The sequence below is a fragment of the Pristis pectinata genome, chromosome 33, assembly GCF_009764475.1.
Source record: "Pristis pectinata isolate sPriPec2 chromosome 33, sPriPec2.1.pri, whole genome shotgun sequence".
Classification (NCBI taxonomy): Eukaryota; Metazoa; Chordata; class Chondrichthyes; order Rhinopristiformes; family Pristidae; genus Pristis; species Pristis pectinata.
The window spans coordinates 324,408-345,401 of NC_067437.1; the positions used below are offsets into that span (position 1 = coordinate 324,408).

The 20,994-nt window shown below is 49.9% G+C and overlaps 1 protein-coding gene across 1 annotated transcript; it reads left to right on the top strand.

The window, feature by feature from the left end:
* Positions 1 to 2,083: 2,083 nt before the first annotated feature.
* LOC127585400 (G1/S-specific cyclin-D1-like) lies at positions 2,084 to 14,587 on the top strand. Its single transcript, XM_052042824.1, has 5 exons — positions 2,084 to 2,290; positions 7,688 to 7,903; positions 11,680 to 11,839; positions 12,667 to 12,815; positions 13,899 to 14,587. The coding sequence occupies exons 1-5, from the start codon at positions 2,084 to 2,086 to the stop codon at positions 14,043 to 14,045; spliced, it is 879 nt and encodes a 292-aa protein (XP_051898784.1). The 3' UTR covers positions 14,046 to 14,587.
* The last annotated feature ends 6,407 nt before the right edge of the window (positions 14,588 to 20,994 follow it).

Sequence of the window (20,994 nt, forward strand, 5' to 3'; positions counted from 1 at the left end):
CTGTGGACTAGTGGTGTATTTATCAGACTCTCTGGGAGGAGTTTACATTTCCAATCAGTTCTGATCCTGGTCAGGTGCTCCTTAATCTCCCCATTGTTGGTGAGAGGCACAAGGTTCGGTGATGACTTCAGGCTGGTGTCAGGGAGAGGTTCAGACTCCCCTTCCTCCACACCAGCACAGAAGGAGAGGAGAGTCTGAACCCTCAGAGGCGAGGGGGTTGAGGGGTGGCTACGGGAGGTCCTGTTTGTGTCTTGACGACTTGTTTTGCTGGCATGGAACCTAAAACTGGGTGATGGGGGTTGGGTGATACAGTGCCATAGTGGGTAGTGCTGATGACTCACAGCTGCAGAGACCCAGGTTCGATCCTGACCTTGGGTGCTGTCTGGGTGGAGTTTACACGTTCTTCCTGTGATGACATGGGTTTCTTCTGGGTGTTCTGGTTTCCTCCAACATCCCAAAGACATGTGGGTTGGTCATTGTAAATTGTCCCCAGGGTGTGGGTGAGGGGTAGAGTCTGTGGGGAGTTGATGAGAATATGGGGAGCATAAAAAATTGGAATTAATGCAGGATTAGTGTAAATGGGCAGTTGAAGGTCAGCATGGACTCTGTGGGCCGAAGGGCCTGTTGCCATGCTGTATGATTATATGACTGCGCAGATCAGTAACCCCATAACAACCTCCTCAGGCATTTCACTGGATGTACTGGAGGTTCCAACACATGACCTCCTGTTAACCGCCCCGACCCCGGTGAAAGAGGGTACTATCCTAGATCCATTATCATTGGTAACCAATTTTGGGTACGGTAGCTGGGGTGGGTAAACTACTGGATGTGTATCGGAGCCCTGGATTAAAGAATGGTCTGGAAGTTTCTGTGATTCTGTGAAGGAACGAGTTGCTTACCAGTGATAGTGAAAGACTGTGACTGTTTGTTCCCAGGTGTCTCGGAAGGTTGATGTGTAAGTCTTGTCCACCTCTGAACCTGACTAATCCAAAGGTGGGCCTCTCTCCAAACTCTTGGTCCCCTCCTCTACCTCCTATCAACTCATTCACTCAATGCACGTCCTCTCACACCTGCACTTACTCCTCATTAAGTAATTCCTTTTTTCCAGTTCCCTCCATAGACTCAAACACTGTGTTGGACAGACCTGTGGGATCCAAGTTCCTGGTCCCTTGACTTCCCCAGTTTAATAGCTGCACCATTGCCTTCAACTTCCTGCTCCTTAAACTGCAGTTTCCACCTAAACTTCTCTAAGTAACTACGTTCCTGAACCACCTCTGACCAAGTGATTGGACATCTGGCCCAATAGCTGCTTATGGTACTTAGTGCCAATGTCTGTCTCTGGCTGAGGGTGAATGTGTGTATACCCAGGGCATATACATGTGTATGTGTCAAATAGTGTGTGTGTGTGTGTGTGTGTGTGTGTGTGTGTGTGTGTGTGTGTGTGTGTGTGTGTGTGTGTGTGTGTGTGTGTGTGTGAGAGAGAGGGAGAGAGAGAGAGAGAGAGAGGGAGAGAGAAAGAAAGAGAGAGAGAGAGAGAGATGGTATTCATTAATGTGAATGTAACAGTGTATTTGTGTGTGTGATTGTATGTATAAGAGAGAGAGAGCTGCTGAGTGTGCATGTGTGCATGGTGCATGTGTATGTGTGCACACTCTGGAGTTTATATCTTCTACGAGTGATGCATGGACCCAGGTTTGGTCATGGACATTAAAGAGAGACAGGAGGCTGTCAGTTCCAGCTAAAGGAGGTTCCCAGGGAGACATCACTTTCAGGAGAGGAAAGTGTTTTCAGAGAGAGAAGAGCCTTCTGAAATGAACTGCCTTAAAATCTGTCACAGGAAAGTTGAGCTAAATGACTGAGGAGCCGATCAACTAGGGCGGAGGTGACACAAAGCAGCCGAGCAGACTGCAGAGTGAAGTGACTGACGTTGGGGCTATTCATCACGGGCATATGTAAAGTTATTTCATTTCATTGGACAGAGGGTGTCAGTGGGCCAGAGGGAGGAGTTACAGCTGGGCAGTGTCTCTCTGGGTATTTAAGTCAGGCAGGGGCTTGGAAGTTTAGAAGCTGAAGTTTCAGGGACATGGAAGGGGAGAAAATGGTGTGGGGGGGTTTTGGCTCAGGGAGGCTTTGCCAAGCTCGGTCAGACCCCAGTCTGCTGCAAGGGCGTGTGCTAGTCACGTTACTGGAGATGGAGATGAGGTACTTGCCTTGCTGGAGAACCATGGCAAAGGTGCAGAAGGAGATCCAACCTCACATGCGGAGCAGGCTGGCTGGGTGGATGCTGGAGGTAAGTGTTTACTGGTCGAGCGGGCCTGAGCCGCAGATAAACGGGGTCAGTCTGGGAGGACAGGTTCCAAAGGGCAGAAAATTGATCTAATTATTGTGTTTAAAGCAATAAAGAAAGATGCTTTATTTAAATAACATTTTCCACTTCATCCTAAGCACTTTATGGCCAATGAAGTGCCTTCAAAGTTCACTCACCGTTATAACAGGGCAGTCAATTTATGCACAGTGAGCTTCCACAAAACAGCAATGTGATAATATGTTTCTGCGATGCTGGTTGTGATATTAAAAATCACCCAGGACAGTGGGAAGAACTCGTCTGCTCCTCAAAGATCTTTTAGAGAGCAGAGGGGGTCAGTCCCACAGGTTGCCTGAGAGATGGCACATCAGACAGTGTGGCACTCCCTTGGTGCTGCATTGGAATTTTTCTGCTGAAGCCTCTGGACCCACCTGACCTAACCTGGGGGAGAGTGTGACACACTGCATGGGAGAATATGGGGACCCAACCTCAAGATTATAGCCTGGCCCCTCAAGAGTGATGCTGGGAAGGATTTTACATCCTGGAAGCCTCTTGTTCTCCCCGAGGCTAGGGAAGGAGTTCGACTAAATATTTCAAAGCTGAATGTTATACATTTTAATTGTGTTGCTGAACTGAAGAGAATAGATCGAGTTAAAATGAACAGCCATGATCTAACTGGATGGGGGGAGCAGGTTGGAGAGGCTAAATGGCCTTCTGCTTTTTCTCTTCTGAAGGGGGTGAAGTGGGTGCAGTTTGACCTGTAGTATGTCAATTGAGAAGGAGGAATTTCACCAACAGCTGACCCTTAAGGTCAAAGAGTAATGCAGCAATGGAAACAGGCCCTTCGGCCCAACTTGTCCATGCTGACCAGCTAGTCCTGTAGGCCTGCATTGGGCGCATATCACTCCAAACCTTTTCTGTACACATACCTGCCCGAATGACTTTTAAACATTATAGTTGTACCTGCCTCTCCAGCTTCATCAGGCAACTCGTTCATGCACCCACCATCCTGTGTGAAAATGTTGCCCCTTGGGTCCCTCTTAAATCTTTTCCCCCTCACCTTAATTAGGATCAGATTTATTATCACTGACGTGAAATTTGTTGTTTTGCAGCAGCAGGTCAATGCAAAGATATAAAATTACTATAAATTACAAAAGTAAATAAATAGTGCAAAAAATGGAATAACGAGGAAGTGTTCATGGGTTCATGTCTACGTTTCAGACTCTGCTACTCTGGGGGATAAAGACTATTACCAGCTTATCTACACCCATCTTGATGTTATTTACCTCGAAAAGGTCACTCCTCAGCCTCCTATGCTCCAGTGAAAAGAGTCCTAGCCTTTGCTTACAAATTAAGCCTTCCAGTCCCAGTAACATCCTTTTGAATCTTTTCTGCACCCTTTTCAGCTAACTGATATCCTTCCTAGAGCTGGGTGATCAGAACAGTACACAATATTCCAGGGAGGTCTCACCAATGTCTTGTACAGCTGCAATATGACGTCCCAGCTCCTGTACTCAATGCACTGACTGATGAAGGCAAGCACGTCAAATGCCTTCTACACCATCCTGACTACCTGTGTCACCACCTTCAGGAACTATGTACCTGTATCCCCAGTGTCTCTCTCGGTTCTACAACACTTTGCAGGGTCCTGCTATTTACTGTGTAAATCCTGTCCTGGTTTAATTTACCAAATATAGGAAACAGAAGCTTATTGTAATCAAGACAAGTCAATATGGTTTTATGGAAGGTATATACTTTTTGACAAACTTGCTGGAGTTCTTTGAGGATGTGACCAGCAAAGTCAATGGAGGGGAACCTGTAGATGTAGTATATTTAGATTTCCAAAAGGCATTTCATAAGGTGCCAAATAAAAAGCTGGTGCAGAAGATAAGAGTTCATGGTAGTGGGGTTAGTACAGACTGAAGGCTGGTTATCACAAAGAAGACAGAGTCGGAATACATGGGCTGGAAGAATGCAATTAGTGGATGTCCTAGCGATGAGGTTTTGGCCCTCAGTTATTTACAATTTACATTAATTACCTGGAGGAGGGGCAAGTGCAAGACATCCAAGTCTGCCAAAGACATGAAAATAGGTGGGAGGGCAGTTGTGATGAAGATATCTGGACTCTGCGACAGACTGCAGATAGTTTGAGTGAGTGGTAAAAACTTGGCGAATGGAGTTAATGTGGGAAATTGTGAAGTCATGCACTTCAGTAAGAGAAATCCGAAGGCAGACTTTTATCTAACTGGAGAAGGATTACAGATGAGCAAAGCGTGGAGGGATTCAGGTGTTCTTGTATACAGATCACAAAAAGTGAGCAGAGCAGGTGTAGCAACTGGTTAGGAAGGCAAGTGTCAGAGTGGCCTTTATTGCAACAGTACTAGAGTTTAGGAATAGGGAAAAACTTACAATTGTACAGGGTGTTGGTGAGGCCACACCTGGAGCGTTGTGCATAGTTTTGGTCCCCTTATTTAAAAAAGGAATATACTGGCATTGGAGGCAGTGCAGGAGAGATTCATCAGGCTAATTCCAGGGGTGAGAGAGTTGTCCTGTCACAAGTGGCAAAAGAAATTAGATCTGGCCTACTCCAGCTCCTTTTTATTGTTCTTATCTACATAATTAAAAGTTCCACATCCTGGAACCTTCAATAAAGCCTTCACATCTTTCCTACATTCTGGTTCCTAGAATTGGATACAATACTCCAGCTGTGTCCAAAACAGTGCTTTATAAAGTTTAACCTCCACTTAATGGTAATGTTGCAGCTCTATAGAACTCTGGCTAGACCACATTTGGAGTATTGTGTTCAGTTCTGGTCGCCTCATTATGGGAAGGATGTAGACACTTTAGAGCAGGTGCAGAGGACATTTACCAGGATGCTGCCTGGACTGGAGAGCATGTCTTATGAGGACAGGTGGAGCAAGCTAGGGCTTTTCTCTCTGGAGCGAAGGAAGATGAGAGGTGATTTGATAGAGGTGTACAAGATGATAAGAGGCACAGATCGAGTGGCCAGTCATAGACATTTTCCCCAGGGCGACAATGGCTAACATGAGGGGGCATAATTTTAAGGTGACTGGAAGAAGATGTAAGGGTGATCTCAGGGGTAAGTTTTTTTTCCCCACACAGAGTGGTGGGTGTGCGGAACGCACTGCCGGCAGAGGTTGTGGGGGCAGATACATTAGGGACATCTAAGAGACTCTTAGATAGACACATGAATGATAGAGAAATGTAGGGCTGTGTGGGAGGGAAGGGTTAGTTAGATCTTAGAGCAGGATAAAATGTCGGCACAACATTGTGCGCCAAAGGGCCTGTACTGTGCTGTAATGTTCTATGTTCCTTACTCTTCTATTCAATCTCGGTGCGAAAAGTCCCCCACATGCTTTTTTACCCACTTTCTCATGCTGCCTGCCACTCAACTAACTAGGCAGCCAGATATCGCAGTTCTTGCTCCATTTTAGAATTGTGCTCTTTGGTTTATTTTACCAGTGGCAGCCAGAATATGTGCAATAAAAATAGATCTCCATAACACTAATCCAGGAAAATTTGTTAAGACATTTAAAAGATAACTACCTTTCGTCTTTGCTGATCAATTTTACAAACGATGGAGGAAGGTAAACCATAAAGAAGGCTGTTTTCAGTAGACAAGTGTCAAATTAGTGATCTCCAGGAATGTGTCCAACCAAAGTTTGCAACAGTTTGGGCGCTGGGGATTGGACAAAATCTGGTCCCATGATGTTCCCCAATATTAGTCAATAGTGCCCTCCGCTGGTTACAGAGCATGGAAACAGACCCTTCAGCCCATCAGACCAGTGCCAAGCATCAAACACACATTTACACTAATCTCCCCACATTCCCATCAATTCCCCCCAGAGTCTACTGCTTGCCCACACATTACGTGCAATTTACAGTGGCCAATTAACCTCCCGACCTGCATGTCCTTGGGATGTGGGAGGAAACCCACATGGTCACAGGGAGAACATGCAAACTCCACACAGACAGCACCTGAGGCCAGGATCGAACCTGGGTCGCTGGTCCTTCCCAATTTCAAACCGTAGGTTTTAGAAAGATGTTTTGAGGGAGAGTCCCAGGTTCATTTGAAGAAGTACTTCCTGGTGGAAACAGAGACAGAGTCTCTGACCTGAAACTTTGACCTGCTGGATGGAATGTCAGGTTTCCTGCATCTGCAGTTTTCTTTTTACTTTCATTTACTTGCCGAAGTATTTGATATTTTTAAGGCAAGTATCACCCTCCTTTCTGGAAACCCCACCCCCACCAGAGACCTGCTCATTCTCTCTTTTCACATACGTTTCCAGTTCCCTTTTGAACACAAGGGAATCAGGCAATTTATACAGATGTTCTCAGTTCTTACAATGAATTTCTCATCCCTCCCTCCCTTGTGTTCATCCCCACAACCACCCTCCCGTCCTCCAGTTCTTAACCATCCCCCAATTTCCAATGTTCCTCCATTGGCAGCCGTGCCTGGGCCCCAAGCTCTCCAACTCCCTGAAAGTGGCTACACAGGTCGATAGGGCAGTAAAGAAGGCACATGGAATGCTTACCTTTATTAGTCGAGGCATTGAGATCAAGAGTCGGGAAGTTTATGCTGCAACTTTATAAAACTCTGGCTTGGCCGCATCTGCAGTATTGCATTCAATTCTGGTTGCCCCATTATAGGAAGGATGTGGAGACTTTGGAGAGGGTGCAGGAGAGGTTCACCAGGAAGCTGCCTGGATTAGAGGTCATGAGCGAAAAGGAGAGGTTGAATAAACTTGGGTTGTTTTCTCTGGAGCAGTGGAGGCTGAGGGGAGATCTGATAGAGGTTTATCAGATTATTAGAGGCATAGAGTAGACAGCTGGTATCTTTTTCCCAGGATTGAAATGTCTAATACCAGAGAGCATGCATTTAAGGTGTGGGGGGTAAGTTCAAAGGAGATGTGCGGGGCAAGTTTTTTTTTGACACAGAGAGCAGTGGGTGCCTGGAATGTGCTGCCCAGGGTGGTGGTGGAGGCAAATGCGATAGGAGTGTTCAAGAAGCTCTTAGATAGGCCCATGAATGCGAGGGAAATGTAAGGATATGGACATTGTGTAGGCAGGAGGGGTTAGTTTAGTTGGGCATTTGATTACTAATTTACTTAGGTCGGCACAACATGGTGGGCCAAAGGGCCTGTGCCGTGCTGTACTGTTTTATGTTCTAACTCCCTCCCCAGACCTCTCGGCCTCTCTCCTCCTCAAAGCCTTTCCTTGAAACAGACGCCTGTCATCAAGTTTTCAGTCGCAACATGGCTTGGTGTCAAACCTTGGTCCAATCAACACCCTGTGAGGAATCTTGAGATGTAATCACCGCTTAAGGAATCATTCCGTGTGCTTGTGTCTCTTGAACGACAGGTTTGTGAGCAGGAGACGTGCGAGAAGGAGGTGTTCCCTCTCTCCATGAATTACTTGGACCGCTTCCTGTCCTTGATGCCGCTGGAAAAATCCAGATTTCAGTTGCTGGGAGCCACTTGCTTGTTCCTGGCCTCGAAACTGCGACAGACCATCCCGCTGTCCGTGGAAACCTTGTGCGCCTACACAGCCTACTCGTCCCGGCCGGAGGAGCTGAGGGTGAGTTCCCTCTCGCTTGAAGTTTGATTTCCACGCGTGGAGCTCAGATTCTGGAGTCACAATCCCGAATTTGTACCGAACCTGACCCCAAAACACCCAACCCGGGGGTCTCCACCAACGGCAATTACTGCTGAACGGTGCTCCTCGCGGTATCTCAGGACTGGGCTCGGCTCCACAACCTCAGGTGGTGTTGGCCGGAGTCGTACTCCGGTGATCTTAGCACAACGTTCTGGGCTGGGTGTGGTCCTGGGGGGAGCGCTGCACCGATACTGCCGCCTGTTGGGCGAGATGTCGAAGGAAAGCTCCATCTGTCACCTTGGTGGGAAGTACAAATCGCAGACACTCCCTGGGAGTCGTGTCCTCCACCGAGATTTAGTCTCACCATTAAATCGGTTTGTCATAGAGCACGGAAACAGGCCCTTCAGCCCATTGAGTCTGTGCTGACCACCAACCGCCCATTTACACAAATCCTACACTGTCTGTGGGAGCTTGCTGTGCAGAATTCAGCTATTGTGTTTCCTATATTAGCATCTGAAAGCATTTCATTGGCTGTAGAATCACGAGACACAAGAGATTCTGCAGACGCTGGAATCTGGAGGAAAACACAGAGCGCTGGAGGAACTCAGCGGGTCAGGCAGCATCTGTGGAGGGAAATAAATAGTCGACGTTTCGGGCCGAGACCCTTCATCAGGACAGGAAAGGAAGCAGGGAGAAGCCAGAAATAAGGGGGAGGGGGAGGAGCACAGGCTGGCAGAGGAAAGGTGAGTGCAGGTGTGAGGGGGCAGGTAGGAGGGAGGGGGCAGGTAGGAGGGAGGGGGTAGGAGGGAGGGGTGAGGGGGAGGGGGTAGGAGGGAGGGGTGAGGGGGAGGGGGCAGGCAGGAGGGAGGGGGAGGGGCAGGCAGGAGGGAGGAGGAAGGGGGCGGGAGGGAGGAGGAAGGGGAGGGAGGGAGGGGAAGGGGCAGGCAGGAGGGAGGAGGAGGGGGCGGGCAGGAGGGAGGGGGAGGGGACGGGCAGGGAGGGAGGGGGAGGAGCAGGATGGAGGGAGGGGGAGGGGCAGGCAGGAGGGAGGAGGAAGGGGGCGGGAGGGAGGAGGAAGGGGAGGGAGGGAGGGGAAGGGGCAGGCAGGAGGGAGGAGGAGGGGGCGGGCAGGAGGGAGGGGGAGGGGACGGGCAGGGAGGGAGGGGGAGGAGCAGGATGGAGGGAGTAGGAGGGGAGGGGGTGGGGGGAGGAGGAGGTGGGAGGGATGGGGCGGAGGTGGGAGGGACAGGGAGGAGGTGGGAGGGGAGGTGGGGGGTGAGGAGGGGGGAGGAGGGGGGAGGGGGGGGGGAGGGGGGTGGGGAGGGGAGAGGGGAGAGGGAGGGGGAGAGGGAGAGGGAGGGGGAGAGGAAGGGGGAGGGAGCAGAGGGGGGTGGGGGGAGGAGAAGGAGGGGGAGGGGGAAGGTGGGAGGGAGGGTGGGGAGGGGGAGGGAGGGGGCAGGTGGGAGGGAGGGGGTTGGGCAGGTAGGAGGGCGGGAGGGGGCAGGAGAGATGGGGAGAGGGAGGGGGCAGATAGGAGGGTTGGGAAGGTAGGAGGGTGGGGGAGGGGGTGAAGATGTAATAAGCTGAGAGGTAGAAGCTTCTACGTTGACTGTTTATTTCCCTCCATGGCTGCTGCCTGACCTGCTGAGTTCCTCCAGCACTTTGGGGATTGCACCTGAATCGCTGTCACTCGGGTTCTGTGACAGACGGGGAGTCTGGGAGAGAACATGCACTTTACACTCGAACTTTCTTGACTTGTCCCAATACACAGGTATTCTCACCAAGAACATAAAACTACCAAAACAATTACTAAAACGAGTTAGCTTGGAGGTTACCGAACAAGGTGACTGGCCAGGAACACAATGTTAGGATAATCCATGTCCCATCTCCTTGTCCCAGATGTAGGGTCTTCCAAGAAAGCTCACCAGTGCCTCTACTTCCACAGGAGGCTAAAGAAATTTGGTTTGCCCCCTTTGACTCTCACTGATTTTTACCGATGCACCATAGAAAGCATCCTATCAGGATGTATCACGGCTTGGTACGGCAACTGCTCTGCCCAGGACCGCAAGAAACCGCAGAGAATTGTGGACACAGCCCAGCGCATTACGGACACCAGTCTCCCCTCCTTGCACTCTGTCTTTACCTATCATTGTCTTGGTGTAGCAGCCAGCGTAATCAAAGACCCCACCCACCCGGGACATTCTCTCTTCTCCTCTTCCATCGGGTAGAAGATACAGGAGCCTGAGGGCACGTACCACCAGACTTAAGGACAGCTTCTACCCCATAGTGATAAGACTATTGAACAGTTCCCTTATACAATGAGATGGACTATGACCTATGACCTCACGATCTACTTTGCTGTGACCTTGCACCTTATGGCACTGTACTCTCTCTGTAGCTGTGACACTTTACTCTGTACTGTTATTGTTTTTTTTACCTGTACTACATCAATGCACTCTGTACTAACCCAATGTAACTGCACTGTGTAATGAATTGACCTGTACGATCGGTTTGTAAGACAAGTTTTTCACTGTACCTCGGTACAAGTGACAATAATAAACCAATACCAATACCAGATGTGGAGGGCTCCCTGTTAGTCTCCATGGAGAAGCTGCTTCAATGTGGACCTCTTCATACCCTCCCTGGGGCGTTGTTTATTCACGATGACTTTAGTCCTTGTTTGATCGTCTTCAATCCGGACGTCACTGATTAGCTGAATTTCAGCACCGGCTTCATGGCCGTTTTGTGACTGATCGGCGCCCGCTGACTTCGTCCGCCGTCCGTCCACTGATGGGATCTCAGATTGTTCCTCAACTCTCCGGTCAGTCCACCGCTCCTCAACCTTGAGGTTTTCCTTCGCAAGCTTCGTGCGGTTTCCCAGATCCAGTCGGTGTGCCCACGAGCCCACATCTGGCAGAGAGGTCCATGGGCCAGATGTGGGTAAATGGGACGGATAGATGAGTACAATGGTCGGCATAGACATGGTTGGCCGAAGGGTCTGTTTCTGTGCTGAGCTCTGACTGGAAATGCCCAGGGCTACAGATACGCAAGATTTTCTCTTTTTAATGCCAGGTTTGCGGGGTCGCCCAGAGCGCTCCCTCTCCCGAGCTGTGCCTGTGGGACGAGAGCTGGAGGCAGCGCTGCGGAGACCCCCTGGGTTTGTGACTCCTTTGAAAAGCCGAATCGATCTGTGGTGTTCCCTCAGCTCCCAATCTCCTGCTCTGAAAGAATTGATTTCTTCAGGGGTTTCTGCACATTCTCCCCAGTTCCTGGGTTATCATTGCTCTTTAGTTATTATCAAACTCCCTCAAATTTTTAAGCGCCTCTCTGAAATCTCCTCCGACCCTACGGTTTCTCAGCTCCAGCTTTGCCGATCTTTAGAACCATTCCAGTAAATCCCGTCCCGTCCATTGCACAGCCCGAAGGCGGGAGCTGAACAAAGTACACTCACACCCAGCCTCAGAAACACACTCACACACACACTTTCTCTCTCTCACACAGACACACACACCCCTCTCTCACACACACCCCTCTCTCACACACACCCCTCTCTCACACACATGCACACTCTCACTCACACACACTCACACACACGCAGTGACCAGGCTCATTCCCCCCTCCCTTTAGGGGTGGCTCCTGTTGACACCCAGTGCCCCGGGGCTGGGCTCCACGGTGCCGAGAGCAGGGGCTAATGCTGGGAGGGGTTGGTTCACCGTGTGCTGGGATTTGCCGCCTCACCGGCCGCCCTCACTCCGCAGACGCTGGAGCTGCTGCTTCTCGAGAAGCTGCGGTGGGACATCGCAGCGCCTACGCCGCAGGACTTCGTGGAGCAGTTACTGGGGGCGCTCGGACCGCCGGCGGCGAGGGAGCGGCTGATCCAAAAACACACCGACACCTTCATCGCGCTCTGCACCACAGGTGGGCGAAAGGCTGTGGCTCCGCACCGTCCGAGGGAGGGTTCGGTGTGGGGGGGGGGGGGGGGTTGGTGTAGGGGGGAGGGGTCGGTTTAGGGGAAGGGGTTGGGTTGGGGGGGGGGGGTTCTCCTGTCAACGACCAGGATAGGGATCCGGCAGAGGGGCTGTTAGAATTGGTGAGGGGTATTTGAATTGGGTTGGGGGTGTTAGAATTGGTGTTGGGTTGATAGGGGGATGGGTATTGGGGTTGAGGGGGTGTCGGGTTGGTGGGGGGGTATTGGGGTTCGAGGGTTGGTGGGGAGGGGTGTTGGTGGAGGGGGGTTGGGGTTGTAGGGGTGGCGGGGGGGTTGAGGTTGGGGGTGTAGGGTTGGTGGGCGAGGGGTGTTGAGGTTGGGGGTGTAGTGTTGGTGGGCGAGGGGTGTTGAGGTTGGGGGTGTAGGGTTGGTGGGGGAGGGGTGTTGAGGTTGGGGGTGTAGGGTTGGTGGGGTAGGGGGGTTGGGGAGGGAGGGTTGTTGTGGCCGAAGGGGTGTAGGGTTGGTGGGGGAGGGGTGTTGGGGCCGGAGTGGTGTAGGGTTGGTGGGGGAGGAGTGTTGGGGTTGAGGGCTGTAGTGATGGTGGGAGAGGGTTGTTGCGGAGAGGTGTTGGGGGTGTAAGGTTGGTGGGGCGGCGGGGTGTTGGGGCGGGAGGGGAGTTGGGGCCGGTGCGGGAGGCGGTGATCTTTCACCAGTGTTGGAAGGGAGGGTTCATCTTTCCCCTGGGTGGGGTCTCCCCGCCGGTTGTGGGCGATTGCGGGGCTCGAACCGCCGGCCGCTTATTTCCACTTCGTTTCAGACGGCGAGTTCGTGTCGTTCCCGCCGTCGGTGATCGGTGCCGCCAGTCTCGCCGCCGCCGTCTGCGGTCTCCGCCTCCGTCTGCCGGGGATTCCCCCGGAGACCCGGTTGTTCACTGACCTCCTCGCCCGCTTCATCCGCTGCGATCCGGTGAGTTGGTACCGCGTCTCAGCCCCGTCCAACCCCGTGTCCCTGCCACTCCCCGGATCACCGCCCCCTCCTCCCATCTCCTCAATGGATGGGATGGTGAAGATCCTGACGGCAGACTTTCAAAGCAAAGCGAGGGAGCTCCCCGGCGGTTCCTGGTCAACGTTTGCCCTCAGCTGCCTCCAGGCTCTGGTCTTGGTGTGTTCTTCAAAAGGCCGGTTTGCCGGGAATTAGGAAAGGTGGCAAGAAGTTTCAAACCAAAGCGTGAAAGCTTGAAACGCCCAGCAGGTCGGGCAGCATGTGTAGAGAGAGAAAAGAATCAACGTTTCAGCTTGGAGACCCTTCACCAGAACTGTCTCAGACCCGAGACGTTGACTGTCTCTCTCCACAGATGTTGCCCGACCTGCTGAGTGTTTCCAGCAGTTTCCGTTTCGATTGCAGATTTCCAGCGCCTGAAGACTTGTTGATTTCCGTTAACATTGAGTTTATTAAAACAGAGAGTGTTTGCCTCAGGTGCAAGGGAAATGGATGAGGCCCCATTTGTAGTGCTGCCTACAGTATTGGGCTCCTTGTAAAGAAAGGATGTTTGTTTCTGGAACAGTTCAGAGAAGATTTACCAGACCAGTAACGAGTGGGTGGTTTGTTTCATGAGGAGAGGTTGGTCTTGTGCCTGCAGGGGGTTAGAAGAGGGAGAATGGACTTGATCGATGCACAGATGGATTAATTAACTCTGCGAATAGCTGCGTGGTGGGTGTGTGGGGAGTGTTTTGTGGGGTGTGTATGGTGGGGTGTGTGTTGGGGGGGCGGGTGGGAATGTTACTTGGAAATTAGAGGACTGGGACGGAAGAGGCCGTTGGGAGAGCTAGCATAGACTCGAAGGGCCAAATGATTTTCCTCTATGTCGCAATGAAACATGAGAAATGTTAGTGGGATCTTGCTGTGCACAGGTTGGCTCCTGCACTTCTGGCGGCGACTAAACTTCACCGTGTTTCTCGTTCACTGTAAAGCACTTTCGTTGACTTTGGCGCTTTGAACGTGCAGTGGATCTTTGGGACGTTCTCCACACTGACTGCCCCCTCTTTTCAGGAGTGTGTGAGGACGTGTCAGGACCAGCTGGAGGTCTCCCTACACACCCGCCTGCGGCAAGCGCCCGCCCAAACTCTACCCCCGCACAAGTCGCAAGAACCGGAACGTTCTCCAACACCCACAGACATCCAGGAAGTTAACTTGTGATGACGGTCGGGAGCGATGGAACAGGGAGAGGAGATTATCCAGCGTCCCGTCTCCTGCACGGCTCGCCCACGCCCGGTGCTGGAACCGCCACCAGGCACCGCCCCGTAGCCCCGCCGCCCCACTTCCCACCTCCACAGCTGCCCCAGAGTCCCCACCAATTCAGAACATCTCATCTTGTCCGGGGATCTGGGAACGGGACGGGAAAATGGCCCTGAACCATTGGATAGGGCAGAGTAGCCCCCTCCTGCTGCTATCTCCGTGTTTAATTCTCGGTCCAGTGAACATGGGTCACGTTTGTCCAGTGGCCGCGTTACCCCTCTGACCCTTGAACTGGCTGAAGTAGGCGGGCCTTGGATCAGGAAACCAGGGTAATGATTTGTGCCTTGTCAATCAATCATCCCTTGTGCTCACCATTCATTGGCTCTCTCAACTGCATTATTATTTAACTATTTATTTTAATTGTTTTAATTTAAGTCTGTATTTAAGTTAATGTTTAAATTAATGTTAATTATTTTCAACGTTGAAATAAAGTTCACACTGACTCACCTGGTCAAACTCACCGATCCCATCTGGATTTAACCAGTCAAGCTCCCTGAAGAGTTAAACTGGCTTCTTCTCCCATCCTACACAACCCTAGGAAGCTATTTGACTCTGGAGGGCAGCACAGCAGAGCCCCACTTCTTCATGATGTGCAATCCCCAGCAGGGAATCAGAGGGTTGTGACCAGGGAGGGATTCTTTCATTCCCCTCAACACCTGGAAGGATACAGAGGCCAATCAGTCCAACAAAACAAGAGTCCAATCAGATAAATCATTGGTCAGGCCACAGCCGGAGTACTGTGTGCTGTTCCGGTCACCACACTATGGGAAGGCTGGGATTGCATTGGAGATTACCCAGGATTGTGCTGGGATGGAACAGCTCAGTTAACAGGAGATACTTGAGAGGCTGAGATTGTTTTCCTCGGAGTGGGTGTGGGTTGGAATGAGGCACTGAATGAACATGGTGTAAACATTCATGGCATTATTTCAGAGGTTCAGAGTGCTTCCACTGTCCTGGGCAATATTTAAGCCTCAACCTACATCCAATCATGATTTGCCAGTCATTTTCATATTGTGGGATCTTGCCGTGTCCACATTGGATACCATGTTTCCTACAACTGACTACACTTCAAAGCAACAGCGTTGGCTGCTGTAGGTCAGAGGCATCCTTGGGCTCTGGACCTGACTGCACAGACTGCCTTCATTCAGAATGTCCCAACATCAAGTTCAAAGGATGTCTGGGAACTGGCCAATAAATTTTGGCTTTGCTGGCTATAGTAATGGCAATGGGATTCTCTCATGCTGTTAGATGTTCCTACACATTGTTCGAGTAAAAACCACACTCACTTCTCCTTCCACCCTCTGTGTTGGCTGCACCGAGCTTCAGCATGCACTCCTGCACATTGGAATGTGTCGGTTGGTGGTGGTTGTTGGCAGACATCTCCTTACACCGGCAGATCACCAGGTTTCAGGTAGACCAAGGTGCGTCTTTCACTGAGTTGATGACTTCCAGCGGCACTGGATGTTTGTCTTGAGACATGTCCCTGGGATCAGCTTGTGGATCACAGAGTCCTCTGTTATGCAGCTGCTTGGGACAAACCTTTTCCAGACCTTTGCCATACACAGTCCACCAAGAGGTGGATGATTGTCTCATCCTCATCACAGCCGCCTCAAGGGCAGAGTGAGGCGGGAGTGATCTCCAACCGCACAGGATCTGATGGGGAGCACCCTTCCCACTGCCAGCCAAATGGTGTTTGTCTGAGAGTTCTGGCTCGGCCCTGAGAATATTTCATTCAGATTCAAGACATTTGAAACATTGGTTTCTGGCTGATTCATATCCTGTCCACACTTGCAAGACCTATGTACTGCGATTCACAATCCTGAGCAAAGAAATCTTTCCTTCACATTGTTGATAGCCGATTCTACTCCTGGACAAAGGTGCCAGGCAAAGCGAGGCCAAGCACCTCCCTCTGACATTCAGTGGTATAACTGTCACCAGGTCCCTTACCATCAATATCATGGGGATCACCAGTGACCAGAAACTAAATGGACCAGACACAAAGAGCAGGTCAGAGGCTGATCTGACTCCCCAAAGCCACTGCACAATCTACAAGGCACATGGGATCACCACATCAGAACAGTAGGCCACTCAGCCCTGAGATTGACTCACCTCCCACCTCCCAAATCCACCAGCACCAGAAAGGCTGAAGGGAACCAGGAGAATAAGACCATCATACCTTCCCGATTTGGAAACATTGCCATTCCCTCCCTGTCCTGGAACTTCTGTGGGACACTGTGGGATGACGTTCCCCAGAAGGACTGGAGCAGCTCAAGCTGACAGCTTAACATCTTCTCAAGGATAATTAGGGATGGACATAAACGCTGGCCTCAATGAAAATTGTAAAATCTCTGCACCCAGAGAAAACAACCTCTCTGGTTATCTTTCCACTACACTCTCAGTCCTGATGCAGGGTCTTGACCTGAAACATCGACCATCCCTTTGCCTCCACAGATGCTGCTCGACCCACTGAGTTCCTCCAGTGGTTTGGGTTTGCTCCAGATTCCAGCATCTTCAGTCTTTTGTGCCTCCAACCTCTCAATTAGCCGGTCAAGTCCTCTAAAATGGTTATACATTCCAGTGAGATGGCCTCCAAAGAATATGGGCTCATTACACTCGATCTATTAGGGCAGGATACTCATCCTCGGAGTCGGTCAGCCGAATCCCTGTTGTACCTTTCTAAGGTATCTGCATTACTCCTCAAAAAAAAGGAGGCCAAAATTAGTCTCCAGGTCTGATCCCATCGACAGCCTCTAAACCTGTGGCAAGAGTTGCTTTCACTTCCATGCCAACCCCTTGTAACCTTTCAATGTTCATTTTCTGTAATTTGTTTACAGCAGAGGCACAGCTGGTAGAGTTGCTGCTTCAGAGCACCAGAGACCTGGGTTCAATCCTGACCTTGGGTGCTGTCTGTGTGGAGTTCTCCCTATGGTTTCCCCTGGGAGCTCCGGTTTCCTCCCACATCCAAAGACATGTGGATTAGTAGCTTAACTGGCCGCTGTAAATTGCCCCTAGTGTGTAAGTAAGTGGTAGAATCTAGGAGGGATGAATAGGAATGTGGGGTGAATAGTTTACAAGGAAAATTAGTGGGGAATGGGATTCCTCTGTGACCCAGCATAGTGGCAATGGCTGAATGGTCTCCTTATATTCCATAAGGAAGTACGTTGAAACCACAAAATGTTTTTGAAACCTCAACATTTCCACAGCTCATGAATGAGTACTTAAAGAAAACACAGAGAACATGCAACTCACTACCACGAGGATAAAAGACACACCTCATAGATCTGTTCATGACAACAGCAAACCCAAATCTATATAGGTAATTAAATTCTTTTGAAACGTAGTTACTGTTGTAATGCAGGCAAGTACATGTCACAACAAAGTTCGAGGAATGACATCTCATTTCTGGACAAATTACATCAGAGAACATAGAACATTACAGCACAGTACAGGCCTTTCGGCCCATGATGTTGTGCCGGCATTTTATCCTGCTCTAAGATCTATCTAACACTTCCCTCCCACATAGCTCTCCATTTCTCTATCATTCATGTGGCTATCTAAGAGTCTCTTAAATGTCTCCAATGTATCTGCCTCCACCACCTCTGCCGGAAGTGCGTCCACGCACCCACCACTCTGTGTAAAAAAAACTTACCTTTGACATTCCCCTATACCTTCCTCCAATCACTTTAAAATGATGCCCCCTTGTGTTAGCCATTTTCGCCCTGGGAAAAAATCTGACTGTCCCACTCGATCTATGCCTCTTATCCTCTTGTACACCTCTATCAAGTCACCTCTCATCCTCCTCTCCAAAGAGAAAAGCCCGAGCTCACTCAACCTATCCTCATAGGACATGCTCTCCAATCCAGGCACCATCCTGGTAAATCTCCTGTGCACCCTCTCTAAAGCTGCCACATCCTTCCTATAATGAGGTGACCAGAACTGAACACAGTACTCCGTGTGGTCTAACCAGAGATCACAAGATCACAAGACAAGGGAGCAGAAGCAGGCCATTTGGCCCATCGAGTCTGCTCCAAGGAAAGGGAAATAGAAATGAGAAATGGGGAATGGGGGAAGAAGAAGAAGAAAAAAAACTATTCTAATCCCAATTACCGGCCTTATCCCCATATCCCTAGATATCTAAATAGTCAGGATATCAATCTATCTCCCCCTTGAACGCCCCCACTGATCTGGCCTCCACTGCTGTACGTGGCAAGGAGTTCCACAAATTCACCACCCTCTGGCTAAAGAAATTTTCCCTCATCTCTATTTTGAAACTGTACCCTCTAATTCTAAGATTGTGCCCTCTGGTCCTGGACTCACCCACCAAGGAAAACAGCTTGGCCACATCTACCCTGTCCTTTCCTATCAATATTTTAAATGTCGCTATGAGGTCCCCTCTCATTCTTCTGTACTCCAGTGAGCACAGTCCAAGAGCCGACAAACGCTCCTCATACGTAAGCCCTTTCATTCCTGGAATCATCCTCGTAAATCTCCTCTGAACCCTCTCCAACGTCAACACATCCTTCCTAAGATGTGGGGCCCAAAACGGTGCACAATATTCCAAATGAGGCCTCACTAGTGCCCCGTAGAGCCTCATCAACACTTCCTTACTTTTATACACTATACCTCTCGAAATGAATGCCAACATAGCATTCGCTTTCTTTACCACCGATCCGACCTGGTGGTTAGCCTTTAAGGTATCCTGCACGAGTACCCACAAGTCCCTTTGTACTTCCGTGCTTTGGATTTTCTCTCCTCCTAGATAATAATCTGCCCGCTTATTTCTGCTTCCAAAGTGTACAACTGCACATTTCCCTACATTGAATCTCATCTGCCATTTCCTTGCCCATTCTCCTAAACTGTCTAGGTCCCTCTGCAACCTTCCTATCTCTTCAATACTCCCTACTCCTCCCCCTATCTTGGTGTCATCCGCAAACTTAGCCACAAAACCATTTATTCTATCATCCAAATCATTAATGTACAAGGTAAAAAGGAGCGGTCCCAACACCGACCCCTGCGGCACACCACTAGTAACCGGTAACCGACCAGAACGAGATCCTTTTATTTCCACTCTTTGCTTCCTGTCAACCAGCCAATGCTCCACCCATTCTGTTATCCTACCCGTAATTCCATGACCTCTCATCTTATTAATCAGTCTCTTGTGAGGCACCTTATCAAAGGCCTTTTGAAAGTCTAAATATACAACATCTATCCGCCTCTCCCTTATCCACCTTACCTGTGATTTCTTCAAAAAACTCCAATAGGTTGGTCAGGCAGGATATTCCCTTCACAAAACCATGTTGGCTAGGACCTATCCTGCCCTGCGCCTCTAGGTATTCCGTAACCCCGTCTTTGAGGATAGATTCCAATAACTTTCCCACCACTGATGTCAGACTAATAGGTCTGTAATTTCCTTTATGCTGCCTCCCACCTTTATAGAGCTGCAACATTACCTTGTGGGTCTTGAACTCAATACCCCAATTAATGAAGGCCAACAAACCATACGCCTTCTTAACAACTCCATCAACCTGTGTGGCAACTTTGAGGGATCTATGGACATAGACCCCAAGATCCCTCTGTTCCTCCACACTTTTCCGGTTTGAACTCCATCTGCCACTTCTCAGCCCAACAATGCATCCTATCAAAGTCCTGTTGTAATCTACAGCAACCTTCTATGCTATCCACACCACCACCAACCTTCATGTCATCTGCAAACTAACTAACCATTTCTTCCACATCATCATCATCCAAGTCATTTATAAAAAGAGCAGGGGTCCCAGAACAGATCCCTGTGGAACACCACTGGTCACTGACCTCCAGGCAGAATACACTCCATCTACAACCACTCTTGGTCTCCTTTGCGCGAGCTAATTCTGAATCCACACAGCCAGGTTTCCCTGGATCCCATGCCTCCTGACTTTCTGAATGAGCCTTCCATGAGGAACCTTATCATACGCCTTACTAAAATCCATGTACACCACATCCACTGCTCTACCTTCATCAATGTGCTTTGTCACATCTTCAAAGAATTCAATCAGGCTCGTGAAACATGATCTATCCCTCAAAGCCATGCTGACTGTCCCTAATCAGCCTATGCTTCTCCAAATGCCCATAAATCCTGTCTCTAAGAACCTTCACCAGTAATTTGCCCATCACTGAAGTAAGACTCACTGATCTATAATTCCCTGGGTTATCCCTACTTCCTTTCTTAAAAGAAGGAACAAAATTTGCCACCCTCCAATCATCTGGCATGACTCCTGTGGCCAGTGAGGATGCAAATATCATCACCTAAGGCACAGCAATCTCTTCCCTAGCTTCCCGTAACAACCTTGGAAATATCCCATCCGGCCCTGGTGACTTATCCATCCTAATGTTTTTCAAAAGTTCCAGCACATCCTCTTTCCTCACGTCGACATGCCTCATGTATCAGCCTGTTGTATGCCATCCTCACAAACATCAAGGTCTCTCTCACTGGTGAAAACTCAAGCAAAGTATTCATTAAGGACCTCCCCTACCTCTTCCGACTCCAGGCACACGTTTCCTCTTTTATCCCTGATCAGTCCTACCCTCACTCTAGTCATCCTCCTCCTATTCTTCACATACGTGTAGAACACCTTGGGTTTTTCCTTAATCCTACTCGCCAAGGCCTTCCCATGCCCCCTTTGAGCTCTCCTAAGTCCATTCGTAAGCTCCCTCCTGGTAACCTTGTAACTCTCCAGAGCCCTCTCTGATCCATGATTTCTAGACCTTGGTAAGCTTCTTTCTTCCTCTTGACAAGATATTCTACATCTCTTGTCAACCACGGTTCTTTCACTTACCATCCTTACCCTGCCTCAATGGGACAAACTGATCC